Source organism: Coregonus lavaretus, assembly GCF_964263955.1.
Source record: "Coregonus lavaretus genome assembly, chromosome: 19".
Taxonomy (NCBI): domain Eukaryota; kingdom Metazoa; phylum Chordata; class Actinopteri; order Salmoniformes; family Salmonidae; genus Coregonus; species Coregonus lavaretus.
In genome coordinates, this window is record NC_140006.1 from 35,084,093 (window position 1) to 35,100,179 (window position 16,087).

Genomic DNA, 16,087 nt, shown 5'->3' on the forward strand with positions numbered 1-16,087 from the left:
AAAGACTGAAGCATGTGTATTTAAAGGCATGTACAGGAAGTATCAATAACTAAAAGATTAGGGTAATCGTATTGTGTTTATGTGAACCACTAATCACCTCTTGTGACATTCCTAACACCTAACCCAACCTATTAACCAGCATCCTCAGGTATGTAGCAGAGCTGTCTCTTGACTCAGCCGGATACCATTGTGTTGTGTAGGTGTTGCCACAGGCACCTCGCTGCTCTACCTGAGTGACAAATGGTGGACACACACACACACACACACACACACACACACACACACACACACACACACACACAACAACAACAGCTGGTGCTATGTGGAGTGACTAAATCGCTTGATTAATTAGATCTTCATGAAATTGAGTTTACATGATTATTATACAAGCATTTGCTAGCTGTATGTTTGCTATTGATAATTCAGCATAATTATTTTCATATGAATTGTAAAGCAGAATAAGAGAGAGAGAAATAAATATAAAAAATACCCAGAGAAACGTGTATAGCATATGGTGTAATGTCTTACAGTAAGTGTATGTCCAATTAACATGATGAGGCATATATTTAAAATTCCCTCCATATTATTAATTATAATGGGGAAAATTGACCTGTTAATTGTTATTTTCAGTTCATTCATCCATCATAAGATATTCTTATGTGTGCCAACAACAAACTTTCCACTCTGCCCTGACATGTTACCTCATGCCACCCACGCCTCATGCCAACCATGTGTATTGGACCACTCCTCACACAACGAACAACAGAAATGCATCAGAAGTGCTCAGAGCATTGGTATTCAAAACAGGAGTTTTGCAATGACCTAGGCCTACAGTATGGTCTTGTATGGTTATGCTTGGTATAGAGCTCGCCAGCTTGTAGTCCTAAAAACCAGAAATGAGTTACCTCTGGTTCGTTCAGCCATTCCTATGGGGGAAATGAATGAGGAAAGAATGGGGTTTTGGGATAAATGTCGAAAATAAGGTTTGAGGTTAACACAGGCTTAGAATACAGTATTTAAAACGTTTTGTTCTGTGAGATAATATCAGTCATTTAACAAGACCTTTTATGTGCTTTATGTGCTTGTTTTGATGATATAAATGCTTCAGGTACATTAGCTGATGAAGATTATCTCATAGAACAAACCGTATAAGATCTCCTAAGCCTGTGTTTACCACAGACCTTATTTTCGGCATTTATCAAAAAAAAAACATTCATTTCCTTATAGGCTTGTTAATAGTGTTATAACAATTAGACAGAGAAACCGACCAACACCTTCATGGGGAAATACTGCTTTTAATGACTGACTGGGGGTTAACACTTTAACCCTTTTGATTTCAAACATTATGAAAATATAGCACAAAATGCAATGACATTGGGTCAATAATGATAAACAAGCCCAAGCCCTAAAAAGGGGGTTCATTGCTCCAACTGCAGGATCATATACTGTGACGCCAATACAACCTTTTACAAAGATTGCAATATCATCCACTTATCAATCACACACCAATACAATGGACAACACAAAAAGAGAAGGAAAGCATTTTATAGTGTTACACACATATTGAGCTGATGTCTGAAATCTGTAGCTTTGCCGATGTTAATGGACACTGCCTGTGAAACTGAAACGTCCTTGACTGGATAGTGGATACTGTTAAAAAGATAGCATTTACAGTAGCCTAGTAGGCTAATAGTTCCAGAAATGTGCACTGACTGTCACTGACCCCCTACTAAGCCCCTTACTCCACCTCCACACCTGCCTCCTCCTCATCAGGACAGGCCGCAAACTCCTTCTCGGGCAGGAGGCCGTACTCGCTGAGGAACCCCTCAATATCGGTGGCGAAGAACTCCTCGCTGAGGTGCTGTGTCATGGACAGGAAGTTCCCTAGCAGCTCGCCTGCCTTGTACACCAGAATGGTGGGCAGCACGTCGTCTGAGAAGCGCTCGCCGGCGCCCGTTGCAGCCGCCTGGATGCGGCAGAACTTGATGCTGGGGTACTCGGTGGCCAGGCAGTCCAAGCAGGAGTTGAGCGCCTCGCAACCTTTGACCCCGTCCTCGTAGATGTGGACGATCACCAGGGTGAGCCGGTGCTCCTTCTCAATGACCTCCAGGAAGGCCTTGGCGCTGTCCAACTCCACCACGCTGTCCAATTTAGGCCCAAAGCTGAGGCGCTCGTGCATCTCCTTCATGCACTGCTTGCGGTACTTGCGCAGGCACTTTTCGTCCTCCTCTGCGATCATTTCATACTCCTGGACACTCATCTGTATGGAGACAAATGGGGTGATGGGAGCTGAGTCAAGGCTCATGTCTAGTAGGTATAGGGGTCTGAAACATAGAAATACAATTGACTTGAATGGAGGGTCTAGTCATTTTATTTCAATGGATTAAAATAGGTCAAGTAAACACGTTTTGATTCTCACAGGAGCTTGTAACACTTGTGTCTCCCTCTGTGGTCGAGTCACTTACTGTCTGACCGTGTGGTTGAACCACAGCGACGTGAGAGACTGATTAACAACTACAGGAAGCATTTAGTTGGAGTCATTGCAGCAAAAGGTGGCACAACCAGTTATTGAGTGTAAGGGGGCAATTACTTTTTCACACAGGGGAATTGGGTGTTGCATAACTTTGTTTATGAAATAAATGAAGTAAATATGTAATTGTTGTGTTATTTGTTCACTTATGTTCCCTTTATCTAATATTAGGTTTTGGTTGAAGATCTGATAACATTCAGTATCACAAATATGCAAAAGTAGAGAAAATTAGAAAGGGGGCAAATACTTTTTCATAGCACTGTATTTACAGTACCAGTCTAAAGTTTGGACACACCTACTCATTCAAGGGTTTTTCTTTACTTTTACTATTTTCTACATTGTAGAATAATAGTGAAGACATCAAAACTATGAAATAACACATATGGAATCATGTAGTAACCAAAAAAGTGTTAAACAAATCCAAATATATTTTTTATTTGAGATTCTTCAAATAGCCACCCTTTGCCTTGATGACAGCTTTGCACACTCTTGGCATTCTCTCAACCAGCTTCACCTGGAATGCTTTTCCAACAGTCTTGAAGGAGTTTCCACATATGCCAAGCACTTGTTGGCTGCTTTTCCTTCACTCTGCCATCCGACTCATCCCAAACCATCTCAATTGGGTTGAGATCGGGGGATTGTGGAGGCCAGGTCATCTGATGCAGCACTTCATCACTCTCCTTCTTGGTAAAATAGCCCTTACACAGCCTGGAGGTGTGTTGGGTCATGTGCTGTTAAAAAACAAATGATAGTCCCACTAAGCCCAAACCAGATGGGATGGCGTATTGCTGCAGAATGCTGTGGTAGCCTTGCTGGGTAAGTGTGCCTTGAATCTAAATAAATCACAGAGAGTGTCACCAGCAAATCACCATAACACCTCCTCCTACATTCTTTACGTGGGAACTACACATGCGGAGATCATCCATTCACCTAAACTGCATCTCACAAAGACATGGTGGTTGGGACCAAAAATCTCCAACTTGGACTCCAGACCAAAAGACACATTTCCACCGGTCTAATGACATTTACATTTTAGTAATTTAGCAGATGCTCTTATCCAGAGCAACTTACAGTTAGTGAGTGCATACATTTTCATACTGGCCCCCCGTGGGAAACAAACCCACAACCCTGGCGTTGCAAGCGCCATGCTCTACCAACTGAGCTACAGCAATGACCATTGCTTGTGTTTCTTGCCCCAAGCAGGTATCTTCTTCTTATTGGTGTCCTTTAGTAGTGGTTTCGACCATGAAGGCCTGATTCACACAGTTCCCTCTGAACAGTTGATGTTGAGATGTGTCTGTGACTTGAACCATGTGAAGCATTTATTTGGGCTACAATTTCTGAGGCTGGTAACTCTGATGAACGCATCCTCTGCAGCAGAGGTAACTCTGGGTCTTCCATTCCTGTGGCGGTCCTCATGAGAGCCAGTTTCATCATAGCGCTTGATGGTTTTTGCGACTGCACTTGAAGAAACTTTCAAAGTTCTTGACATTTTCCGTATTGACTTACCTTCACCTCTGAAAGTAATGACGGACTGTCGTTTCTCTTTGCTTATTTGAGCTGTTCTTGCCATAATATGGACTTGGTCTTTTACCAAATAGGGCTATCTTCTGTATAAAATTCCTTGACACAACACAACTGATTGGCTCAAATGCATTAAGAAGGAAAGAAATTCCACAAATTAACTTTTAAGAAGGCACACCTGTTAATTGAAATGCATTCCTCATGAAACTGGTTGAGAAAATGCCAAGAGTTTGCAAAGCTGTCATCAAGGCAAAGGGTGGCTATTTGAAGAATCTCAAATATAAAATATATTTTGATTTTGATTTGTTTAACACTTTTTTGGTTACTACATGATTCCATATGTGTTATTAAATAGTTTTGATGTCTTCACTATTATTATACAATGTAGAAAATAGTAAAAATAAAGAAAAACCCTAGAATGAGCAGGTGTGTCCAAACTTTTGACTGGTACTGTAGTTCATAGAAGCGTATTACTGCTTATTACAAGTCAATGTTTTTCTGTTCAGAAAAATAACGTAAAGGCTGTTTAGCAGACGTTCCGAGCCCAGATCATCATCCTATTGTTAAGAATGTCATGAGTAGGGAGTTTTTTTGTAGCCTATAGCAAGGGCTCAGAGTTTTTCTTGCTGAAGTTAATTTGTATGTGTGCGTGCATGTTTGTGTACTGTGTGTGTGTTATGCTTTTGTGAGTTGGTGCCTGATTTCGTGTGTGTGTGTATCATAGAAATAGAATGAATAGAACGGTAATGCCAATTAAAGACATGGTGGCATTGTGGGTGGACTGGCAGCCATTGTGTGTAAAAACCAGGAAGTGTGCCCTTCAATCTGTGCTGAGATCTGTTGAGTCAACTCAACTGACATTACAAAAAATGTATTCCATTGCATGAGCCACATCAGTTAGCATCATTTGAATGAACATTCTACATTACCATGGAAATCCAGCATCAGTTGATAGAACATTCCAAATTACCACGGAAATGATTACATCACAATACTGGGCAGCCATTGCAAGTGTAACCATATGTTTACAAGTCATATTGCCAGGGTTAGAGGTTCCAAGCCCGTTCTATTAATTATATGGTGTGTATATAATATCTGTTCATCTCTCCCTCAGGTGGACCCCCTGTCAGAGCAGAGGTCGACAGCGTCTGTGAAGGTGTGCAGTGGGTCTCTCACCCTGAACGGAATGGTACACTGCAGGGCTTACAGTGGGGAAAAAAACGTATTTAGTCAGCCACCAATTGTGCAAGTTCTCCCACTTAAAAAGATGAGAGAGGCCTGTAATTTTCATCATAGGTACACGTCAACTATGACAGACAAAATGAGAAAAAAAATCCAGAAAATCACATTGTAGGATTTTTAATGAATTTATTTGCAAATTATGGTGGAAAATAAGTATTTGGTCAATAACAAAAGTTTCTCAATACTTTGTTATATACCCTTTGTTGGCAATGACACAGGTCAAACGTTTTCTGTAAGTCTTCACAAGGTTTTCACACACTGTTGCTGGTATTTTGGCCCATTCCTCCATGCAGATCTCCTCTAGAGCAGTGATGTTTTGGGGCTGTCGCTGGGCAACACAGACTTTCAACTCCCTCCAAAGATTTTCTATGGGGTTGAGATCTGGAGACTGGCTAGGCCACTCCAGGACCTTGAAATGCTTCTTACGAAGCCACTCCTTCGTTGCCCGGGTGGTGTGTTTGGGATCATTGTCATGCTGAAAGACCCAGCCACGTTTCATCTTCAATGCCCTTGCTGATGGAAGGAGGTTTTCACTCAAAATCTCACGATACATGGCCCCATTCATTCTTTCCTTTACATGGATCAGTCGTCCTGGTCCCTTTGCAGAAAAACAGGCCAGGGTCAGCCAGGGTCAGCAATTAAACTGGGATATGCTTAACACCCCGGCCATCCTACAATCTAAACTAGATGCCCTCAATCTCACACAAATTATCAACGAACCTACCAGGTACAACCCTAAATCCGTAAACATGGGTACCCTCATAGATATCATTTTGACTAACTTACCCTCTAAATACACCTCCGCTGTCTTCAACCAGGATCTCAGCGATCACTGCCTTATTGCCTGCGTCCGTAACGGGTCTGCGGTCAAACGACCACCCCTCATTACTGTCAAACGCTCCCAAAAACACTTCAGCAAGCAGGCCTTCCTAATTGACCTGGCCCAGGTATCCTGGATGGATATAGATCTCATTCCGTCAGTAGAAGATGCCTGGTTGTTCTTTAAAAGTAATTTCCTCTCAATCTTAAATAAACATGCCCCATTCAAAAAATACAGAACTAAGAACAGATATAGCCCCTGTTTCTCCTCAGACTTGACTGCCCTTGACCAGCACAAAAACATCCTGTGGCGTACTGCATTAGCAACAAATAGCCCCCGCGATATGCAACTTTTCAGGGAAGTTAGGAACCAATATACACAAGCAGTTAGGAAAGCAAAGGCTAACTTTTTCAAACAGAAATTTGCATCCTGTAGCACTAACTCCAAAAAGTTTTGGGATACTGTAAAGTTGTAAAGTCCATGGAGAATAAGAGCACTTCCTCCCAGCTGCCCACTGCACTGAGGCTAGGAAACACTATCACCACCGATAAATCTACAATAATCGAGAATTTCAACAAGCATTTTGCTACGGCTGGCCATGCTTTCCACCTGGCTACCACTACCCCGGCCACCAGCTCTGCACCCTCCGCTGCAACTTGCCCATGCCCCCCCGCTTCTCCTTCACACAAATCCAGACAGCTGATGTTCTGAAAGAGCTGCAAAATCTGGACCCCTACAAATCATCTGGGCTAGACAATCTGGACCCTTTCTTTCTAAAACTAGCCGCCGAAATTGTCGCAACCCCTATTACTAGCCTGTTCAACTTCTCTTTCGTAACGTCTGAGATCCCCAGAGATTGGAAAGCTGCCGTGGTCATCCCCCTCTTCAAAGGGGGTGACACTCTAGATCCAAACTGTTACAGACCCATATCCATCCTGCCCTGCCTTTCAAAAGTTTTTGAAAGCCAAGTTAACAAACAGATCACCGACCATTTCGAATCCCACCGTACCTTCTCCGCTATGCAATCCGGTTTCCGAGCTGGTCATGGGTGCACTTCAGCCACGCTCAAGGTCCTAAACGATATTATAACCGCGATCGATAATAGACAGTACTGTGCAGCCGTTTTCATTGACCTGGCCAAGGCTTTCGACTCTGTCAACCACCGCATTCTTATTGGCAGACTAAATAGCCTTGGTTTCTCAAATGACTGCCTCGCCTGGTTCACCAACTACTTCTCAGATAGAGTTCAATGTGTCAAATCGGAGGGCCTGTTGTCTGGACCTATGGCAGTCTCTATGGGGGTGCCACAGGGTTCAATTCTTGGGCCGACTCTTTTCTCTGTGTATATCAATGATGTCGCTCTTGCTGCTGGTGACTCTCAGATCCACCTCTACGCAGACGACACCATTTTGTATACATCTGGCCCTTCATTGGACACTGTGTTAACAAACCTCCAAACGAGCTTCAATGCCATACAACACTCCTTCAGTAGCCTCCAACTGCTCTTAAACACAAGTAAAACTAAATGCATGCTCTTCAACCGAACGCTGCTTGCACCCGCCCACCCGACTAGAATCACTATTCTCGACGGGTCTGACCTAGAGTATGTGGACAACTACAAATACCTAGGTGTCTGGTTAGACTGTAAACTCTCCTTCCAGACTCACATTAAGAATCTCCAATCCAAAGTTAAATCTAGAATCGGTTTCCTATTTCGCAACAAAGCCTCCTTCACTCATGCTGCCAAACATGCCCTCGTAAAACGGACTATCCTACCGATCCTTGACTTCGGCGATGTCATTTACAAAATAGCCTCCAACACTCTACTCAGCAAATTGGATGTAGTCTATCACAGTGCCATCCGTTTTGTCTCCAAAGCCCCATATACTACCCACCACTGTGACCTGTACGCTCTTGTTGGCTGGTCCTCACTACATATTCGTCGCCAAACCCACTGGCTCCAGGCCATCTATAAATCACTGCTAGGCAAATCCCCGCCTTATCTTAGCTCATTGGTCACCATAGCAACACCCACCCGTAGTATGCGCTCCAGCAGGTATATCTCACTGGTCATCCCCAAAGCCAACACCTCCTTTGGCCGCCATTCCTTCCAGTTCTCTGCTGCCAATGACTGGAACAAATTGCAAAAATCTCTGAAGCTGGAGACACTTATCTCCCTCACTAACTTTAAGCATCAGTTGTCAGAGCACCTTACCGATCACTGCACCTGTACACAGCCCATCTGAAATTAGCCCGCCCAACTACCTCATCCCTATATTGTTATTTATTTTGCTCATTTGTACCCCAGTATCTCTATTTGCACATCATCTCTTGCACATCTATCATTCCAGTGTTAATAATAATTGTAATTATTTTGCACTATAGCCTATTTATTGCCTTACCTCCATAACTTGCTACATTTGCACACACTGTATATATATTTTTCTGTTGTATTTTTGACTTTGTTTTGTTTTACCCCATATGTAACTCTGTGTTGTTGTTTTTATCGCACTGCTTTGCTTTATCTTGGCCAGGTCGCAGTTGTAAATGAGAACTTGTTCTCAACTGGCTTACCAGGTTAATTAAAGGTTAAATAAAATAAAAATAATAATAATAATTTATCAACGGCGAGCCTGGAGCAATTAGGGGTTAGTGCCTTGCTCAAGGGCACATCGGCAGATTCTTCACCTTGTTGGTTTGGTGATTTTAACTAGCGACCTTTCAGTTACTGGCCCAACGCTCTAACCGCTAGGCTACCTGCCGCCTTTGCAATAGGTCATCAAGAGAGATATCAAGCAGTGGTGGAAAAAGTACCCAATTGTCATACTTGAGTAAAAGTAAATATACCTTAATAGAAAATGACTCAAGTAAAAGTGAATGTCACCAAGTAAAATACGACTTGAGTAAAGTCTAAAAGTATTTGGTTTTAAATATACTTAAGTATCAAAAGTAAATGTAATTGCTAAAATATACTTAAGTAGCAAAAGTAAAAGTATAAATCATTTCAAATTCCTTATATTAAGCAAACCAGACGATACAATTGTCTTTTTTCTTTTATTTAGCCAGGGGCACACTCCTACAGTCAGACATCAATTACAAACATTGCATTTGTGTTTAGTGAGTTCCCCAGATAAGAGGCAGTAGAGATGACCAGGGATGTGTGTGAATTGGACCATTTTCCTGTTCTGCTAAGCATTCAAAATGTAACGAGTACTTTTGGGTGTCAGGGAAAATGTATGGAGTAAAAAGTACATTATTATTAAGTTGTCAAAAATATAAATAGTAAAGTAAAGTACAGATACCCCATAAACAACTTAAGTAGTACTTTAAAGTATTTTTACTTAAGTACTTTATACCACTGATATCAACACAGTGTCCAGCAGAGTGGAGATGTTCCTGCAAGATATTTTAATAGAGAAAGAGGACAAAGGTACATTATTAGTTCTGTACTTTAGCATTGGACTTTAGATAAATATGGTTCATATTCCTTTACAGAACTGAACTGCAGTACTGTCACTGTACTTAGCAGGCTATGCAGATCAATCACAAGGTGGCAATGTTGACCATTCACTGGTTGTCGCTATACTCACTGTCCAATTATTTACCTGATCTCCTGCATTACAGTATTGATATATATTCCCCCAAACAATAACAAATCAAATACTGAACAATGACTCATACTTATTCCTATCAAATCTGCAGCTATTTTAATCAGTAGCAGAGTTTACATAATGATTTTCTGCTCTCCTCTCTTCGGCAGGGTCAGTTGGTTTACAGCTGGTGCTCCCTCGCAGAGTTTTTGCCTTCTAGCCTGGCATGGGTTTTTGTGTGTGACTACATGTTCTGTGACGAGTGCGTGTCCGACGTGAGCGACCATCACAAAGAGATGCTGGTCACGCCCGAGGACAGCATAGACACATCCCAGGAGGCACTTCTAGGTGGGTTACCATGACAACCAGGGGTCAGGGGTCAACGTAGCCGTACGCCATGACTGTTAATTTAATTTGGATTAGAAGTAACTCAAAGAATGACTAATATTACGCTAGCTGATTGATAAAATGATTTTTCGAAACTGAGTGAAACAGGGAGGTACAATCTGAACTTGACCAATAAGAAATGCTAATTTTCCTTTTCCATAGCAAAACACAAATGTACCATAGTAAACACGATCCAGGAAGTGGGTATTCCCTGTTTTGGTATTGACAATGTAGACTACTACAGTATCAACTGTAATCTTCCAATGACCGGGTTTGAGTCAATAAAGCCGATTGTGGAAGTGTGTTACTCCCTATGAGGAATGAAACAGGATTTCCAGAGGGAAACTGTCACAATCAGTAACCTGAGGCTACATGCCTGTGAATAGTTTATGAAAGATCAAACAATCACACTGAAAGTATGTATCTTTCCTCGCCTGCATGACAACATGGAAACATATTTGTCAACTGTCTTTCTATTTAGTCAGGCATGTGAGGAAAGACATTTTATAATGGTCATTACTCATAATTGAAATTCTTTAAACTAATTGTTTTCTTGGTATGTTGGTTAAGAAGTGATATCATATGAGTTGTTTTAGCTTCCTAAATCATTGTAGAGTTTTGAATATACATTTTCTATACTTTCCATACATCTACTCGTCTTCTATTGATTGTAAGGGTGACATTGTTTGTTGAAAATGTATCTGATTTTGAAGCTCCTACGATTGACCTAGAGTACATGGTTGTTCAGAAGAACCTGAAGGCTAAATCTACTGTTGAGGCACCTCCTAAGACATCCTCTGAAGATCCCACTGAAGCCCCCAAAAGCCACAAAATGTACACTACATGACCAGAAGTATGTGGACACCTGCTCGTCGTACACCTCATTCCAAAGTCCCCCCTTTGCTGCAATAACAGCCTCCACTCTTCTGGGAAGGCTTTCCACTAGATGTTGGAACATTGATGCGGAGACTTGCTTCCATTCAGCCACAAGAGCATTAGTGAGGTTGGGCACTGATGTTGGGAAATTAGGCCTTGCTCGCAGTCGGCATTCCAATTCATCCCAGATGTATCGATGGGGTTGAGGTCAGGGCTCTGTGCAGGCCATTCAAGTTCTTCCACACCGATCTCGACAAACCGTTTCTGTACGGGGGCATTGTCACGCTGAAACAGGAAAGGGCCTTCCCCAAACTGTTGCCACAAAGTTGGAAGCACAGAATCGTCTATGCTGTAATATTAAGATTTCCCTTCACTGGAACTAAGGGACCTAGCCCGAACCATGAAAAGCAGCTCCAGACCAATATTCCTCCTCCACCAAACTTTACAGTTGGCACTATGCATTGGGGCAGGTAGCGTCCTCCTGGCATCCGCCAAACCTAGATTTGTCCGTCGGACTGCCAGATGGTGAAGCGTGACGCTCCTGACGAACAGTTCTTGTGCTGACGTTGCTTCCAGAGGCAGTTTGGAACTCGGTAGTGAGTGTTGCAACCGAGGACAGACCATTTTTACGCGCTACGCGCTTCAGCAATCGCCGGTCCCGTTCTTTGAACTTGTGTGGCCTACCACTTCGCGGCTGAGCTGTTGTTGCTCCTCCTGACCAGGGCAGCTCTAGCATGGCAGAAAGTTGAGGAAGTGACTTGTTGGAAAGGTGGCATCCTATGACAGTGCCATATTGAAAGTCATTGAGCTCTTCAGAAAGGCCATTCTACTGCTAATGATTGTCTATGGAGATTGCGTGGCTGTGTGCTCTATTTTATACAGCTGTCAGCAATGGGTGTGGCTAAAATAGCCGAATCCATTAATTTGAAGGGGTGTCAACATACTTTTGTATATATAGTGTACTACGCTGGTATTTCCTTTTAAATACTCTCTTCAAACAACCATTTCCTCAGAATTCAGGAGGTAGAATGACCAGGAAAAATCCCTGGCTATCATGATTTATGAGTTAACAATATATCAATAGCTATTGAGAAAGACTGAAGCATGTGTATTTAAAGGCATGTACAGGAAGTATCAATAACTAAAAGATTAGGGTAATCGTATTGTGTTTATGTGAACCACTAATCACCTCTTGTGACATTCCTAACACCTAACCCAACCTATTAACCAGCATCCTCAGGTATGTAGCAGAGCTGTCTCTTGACTCAGCCGGATACCATTGTGTTGTGTAGGTGTTGCCACAGGCACCTCGCTGCTCTACCTGAGTGACAAATGGTGGACACACACAGGACACACACACACACACACACACACAACAACAACAGCTGGTGCTATGTGGAGTGACTAAATCGCTTGATTAATTAGATCTTCATGAAATTGAGTTTACATGATTATTATACAAGCATTTGCTAGCTGTATGTTTGCTATTGATAATTCAGCATAATTATTTTCATATGAATTGTAAAGCAGAATAAGAGAGAGAGAAATAAATATAAAAAATACCCAGAGAAACGTGTATAGCATATGGTGTAATGTCTTACAGTAAGTGTATGTCCAATTAACATGATGAGGCATATATTTAAAATTCCCTCCATATTATTAATTATAATGGGGAAAATTGACCTGTTAATTGTTATTTTCAGTTCATTCATCCATCATAAGATATTCTTATGTGTGCCAACAACAAACTTTCCACTCTGCCCTGACATGTTACCTCATGCCACCCACGCCTCATGCCAACCATGTGTATTGGACCACTCCTCACACAACGAACAACAGAAATGCATAAGAAGTGCTCAGAGCATTGGTATTCAAAACAGGAGTTTTGCAATGACCTAGGCCTACAGTATGGTCTTGTATGGTTATGCTTGGTATAGAGCTCGCCAGCTTGTAGTCCTAAAAACCAGAAATGAGTTACCTCTGGTTCGTTCAGCCATTCCTATGGGGGAAATGAATGGGGAAAGAATAGGGTTTTGGGATAAATGTCGAAAATAAGGTTGGAGGTTAACACAGGCTTAGAATACAGTATTTAAAAGGGTTTGTTCTGTGAGATAATATCAGTCAGTTAACAAGACCTTTAAGAATTATGAAGCCTTTTATGTGCTTTATGTGCTTGTTTTGATGATATAAATGCTTCAGGTACATTAGCTGATGAAGATTATCTCATAGAACAAACCGTATAAGATCTCCTAAGCCTGTGTTTACCACAGACCTTATTTTCGGCATTTATCCAAAAAAAACAATTCATTTCCTTATAGGCTTGTTAATAGTGTTATAACAATTAGACAGAGAAACCGACCAACACCTTCATGGGGAAATACTGCTTTTAATGACTGACTGGGGGTTAACACTTTAACCCTTTTGATTTCAAACATTATGAAAATATAGCACAAAATGCAATGACATTGGGTCAATAATGATAAACAAGCCCAAGTCCTAAAAAGGGGGTTCATTGCTCCAACTGCAGGATCATATACTGTGACGCCAATACAACCTTTTACAAAGATTGCAATATCATCCACTTATCAATCACACACCAATACAATGGACAACACAAAAAAGAGAAGGAAAGCATTTTATAGTGTTACACACATATTGAGCTGATGTCTGAAATCTGTAGCTTTGCCGATGTTAATGGACACTGCCTGTGATAAACTGAAACGTCCTTGACTGGATAGTGGATACTGGTAAAAAGATAGCATTTACAGTAGCCTAGTAGGCTAATAGTTCCAGAAATGTGCACTGACTGTCACTGACCCCCTACTAAGCCCCTTACTCCACCTCCACACCTGCCTCCTCCTCATCAGGACAGGCCGCAAACTCCTTCTCGGGCAGCAGGCCGTACTCGCTGAGGAACCCCTCGATATCGGTGGCGAAGAACTCCTCGCTGAGGTGCTGTGTCATGGACAGGAAGTTCCCTAGCAGCTCGCCTGCCTTGTACACCAGAATGGTGGGCAGCACGTCGTCTGAGAAGCGCTCGCCGGCGCCCGTTGCAGCCGCCTGGATGCGGCAGAACTTGATGCTGGGGTACTCGGTGGCCAGGCAGTCCAAGCAGGAGTTGAGCGCCTCGCAACCTTTGACCCCATCCTCGTAGATGTGGACGATCACCAGGGTGAGCCGGTGCTCCTTCTCAATGACCTCCAGGAAGGCCTCAGCGCTGTCCAACTCCACCACACTGTCGAACTTAGGCCCAAAGCTGAGGCGCTCGTGCATCTCCTTCATGCACTGCTTGCGGTACTTGCGCAGGCACTTCTCGTCCTCCTCTGCGATCATTTCATACTCCTGGACACTCATCTGTATGGAGACAAATGGGGTGATGGGAGCTGAGTCAAGGCTCATGTCTAGTAGGTATAGGGGTCTGAAACATAGAAATACAATTGACTTGAATGGAGAGTCATTTTATTTCAATGGATTAAAATAGGTCAAGTAAACACGTTTTGATTCTCACAGGAGCTTGTAACACTTGTGTCTCCCTCTGTGGTCGAGTCACTTACTGTCTGACCGTGTGGTTGAACACTGACTGACCTTGTGCTTGTGGTTGAACACTGACTGACCTTGTGCTTGTGGTTGATCACTGACTGACCTTGTGCCTGTGGTTGAACACTGACTGACCTTGCGGTTGAGTCTGTCGCAAATGTCATCGCTCTGGGGGTTGGACATCTGTCTGAGAAGCTCCTTCTTGCTGGGAGGGGTGTCCTGGTCCTCACACTTGAACTTTCTCCAGTCATTGATCACACCCTTGGGGCCTTGTAGATAAACCACAGAGTAGTTGAGACGTAGGGTTCTATATGTCATTCTATGGGTTGAGAGGGGTCCATCAATAGGTGAAAACAAGAGCTGAGTTTTACAGAGAAAAAAAGTCTGCATCAGAAAGAGGGTTTATACAGAATTCACTCTCATTTCATGTGGGGTTTGGATTGTAAACGGTGTAGACCTATGGAGAGTCAGGTCACTAGAAGGGTTGATGTTGGTTCATGATTTGTCTGTCACCTGTTTGGATTGCTGGCACCTCATCTTCATCTGGGCTTGACATACTGAACTTTCTGATTGAAGAGACAAAATAAAGTTTATCAATGAAAACTGTTTTCTTATCACCATTTTCTCAAAGAGACTGGCTTGTTACAAAGCTGTCGCCTTGGCAGCATTGTAGCATCGCATTGGTTCATAGGTGTGCCTGGCTTGTGTGCTGTATGCAGCATGTTGAGACTGTCAGAGACATTCAGAGGGAGCCAGGCTGATGCAGTATTATCAGATTAAGATTATTTCTAATACTCTGGGTTTTCTAAAACCGAGTTAATTCATGGGTCTGCGTGGGTCTACGTGTGTAAGACGCAGCTGGGATATAAAGATAACAATGTGGCACGTATTGTATGTATGACCTGTACAGAACCCCTAAACCACTAAGCCACAGCTTAGGCATTAGATCGGGGAGCCAATGCAACTCTTCAGGTGGAGCATCTAAAGAGGCCATACAACAGCAGCTTGTTTAGACATGCTGCTGCTGAGTCTGTGTCATGAGTAATGACAGCGTTCCTAGGCCTGCTCAAAACAATGCGTCAAACCTAAGCCTTCCTCATCCGGACCATGCCAATCCTTGTGATATACACACCCTCCCCCCAAAATCTCTCCTTCTCTCTCTCCAATGTTACAGCAACTACAATACAACATCTCTGTTTTAACCTGAAACCTTTCTCATTTGATCTAAATTTGAAAAACTACTTTGCCCCGTAGGGCCACCATAATACAGTATGAACTTATATTTTCTACAGAGCTGAAAATAAAACCTTATCTTTGATGATAACACCACTTACTACATTCTTACTAAATGTGTACATTGTGTCCAAGGTGACGTTCCAGTGTTCTAGGCACTGTCCCTCATTTGTCCCCCAAAAATGTGCATTCTAATCCCAGAGATATGAAACATGGTCCTTAGTATACCTATCAGAACCCAGTGATGCACAATACACTGTAAGACCATATAAGCCTATAAAGGGGAAATCTGCAACTCAAACAATAACAAAGATGCAACCCACCACTGTTTTGGTAAAAATTTGAGGG

The 16,087-nt window shown here is 42.5% G+C and overlaps 2 protein-coding genes across 2 annotated transcripts; both read right to left on the reverse strand.

Annotated features, from left to right (window-relative positions):
- Positions 1–1,738: 1,738 nt before the first annotated feature.
- LOC311147201 (phosducin-like) lies at positions 1,739–2,260 on the reverse strand (the record flags this gene model as incomplete). The annotated part of the gene is made up of 1 exon (XM_084183839.1): positions 1,739–2,260. The coding sequence occupies one exon, from the start codon at positions 2,258–2,260 to the stop codon at positions 1,739–1,741; it is 522 nt and encodes a 173-aa protein (XP_084039965.1).
- Positions 2,261–13,801: 11,541 nt separating this feature from the next.
- Positions 13,802–15,062, reverse strand: LOC311146279 (phosducin-like; the record flags this gene model as incomplete). Its single annotated transcript, XM_084182773.1, has 3 exons — positions 13,802–14,323; positions 14,642–14,775; positions 15,020–15,062. 3 exons carry the CDS (start codon positions 15,060–15,062, stop codon positions 13,802–13,804), a joined length of 699 nt encoding a protein of 232 aa, XP_084038899.1.
- Positions 15,063–16,087: the final 1,025 nt, after the last annotated feature.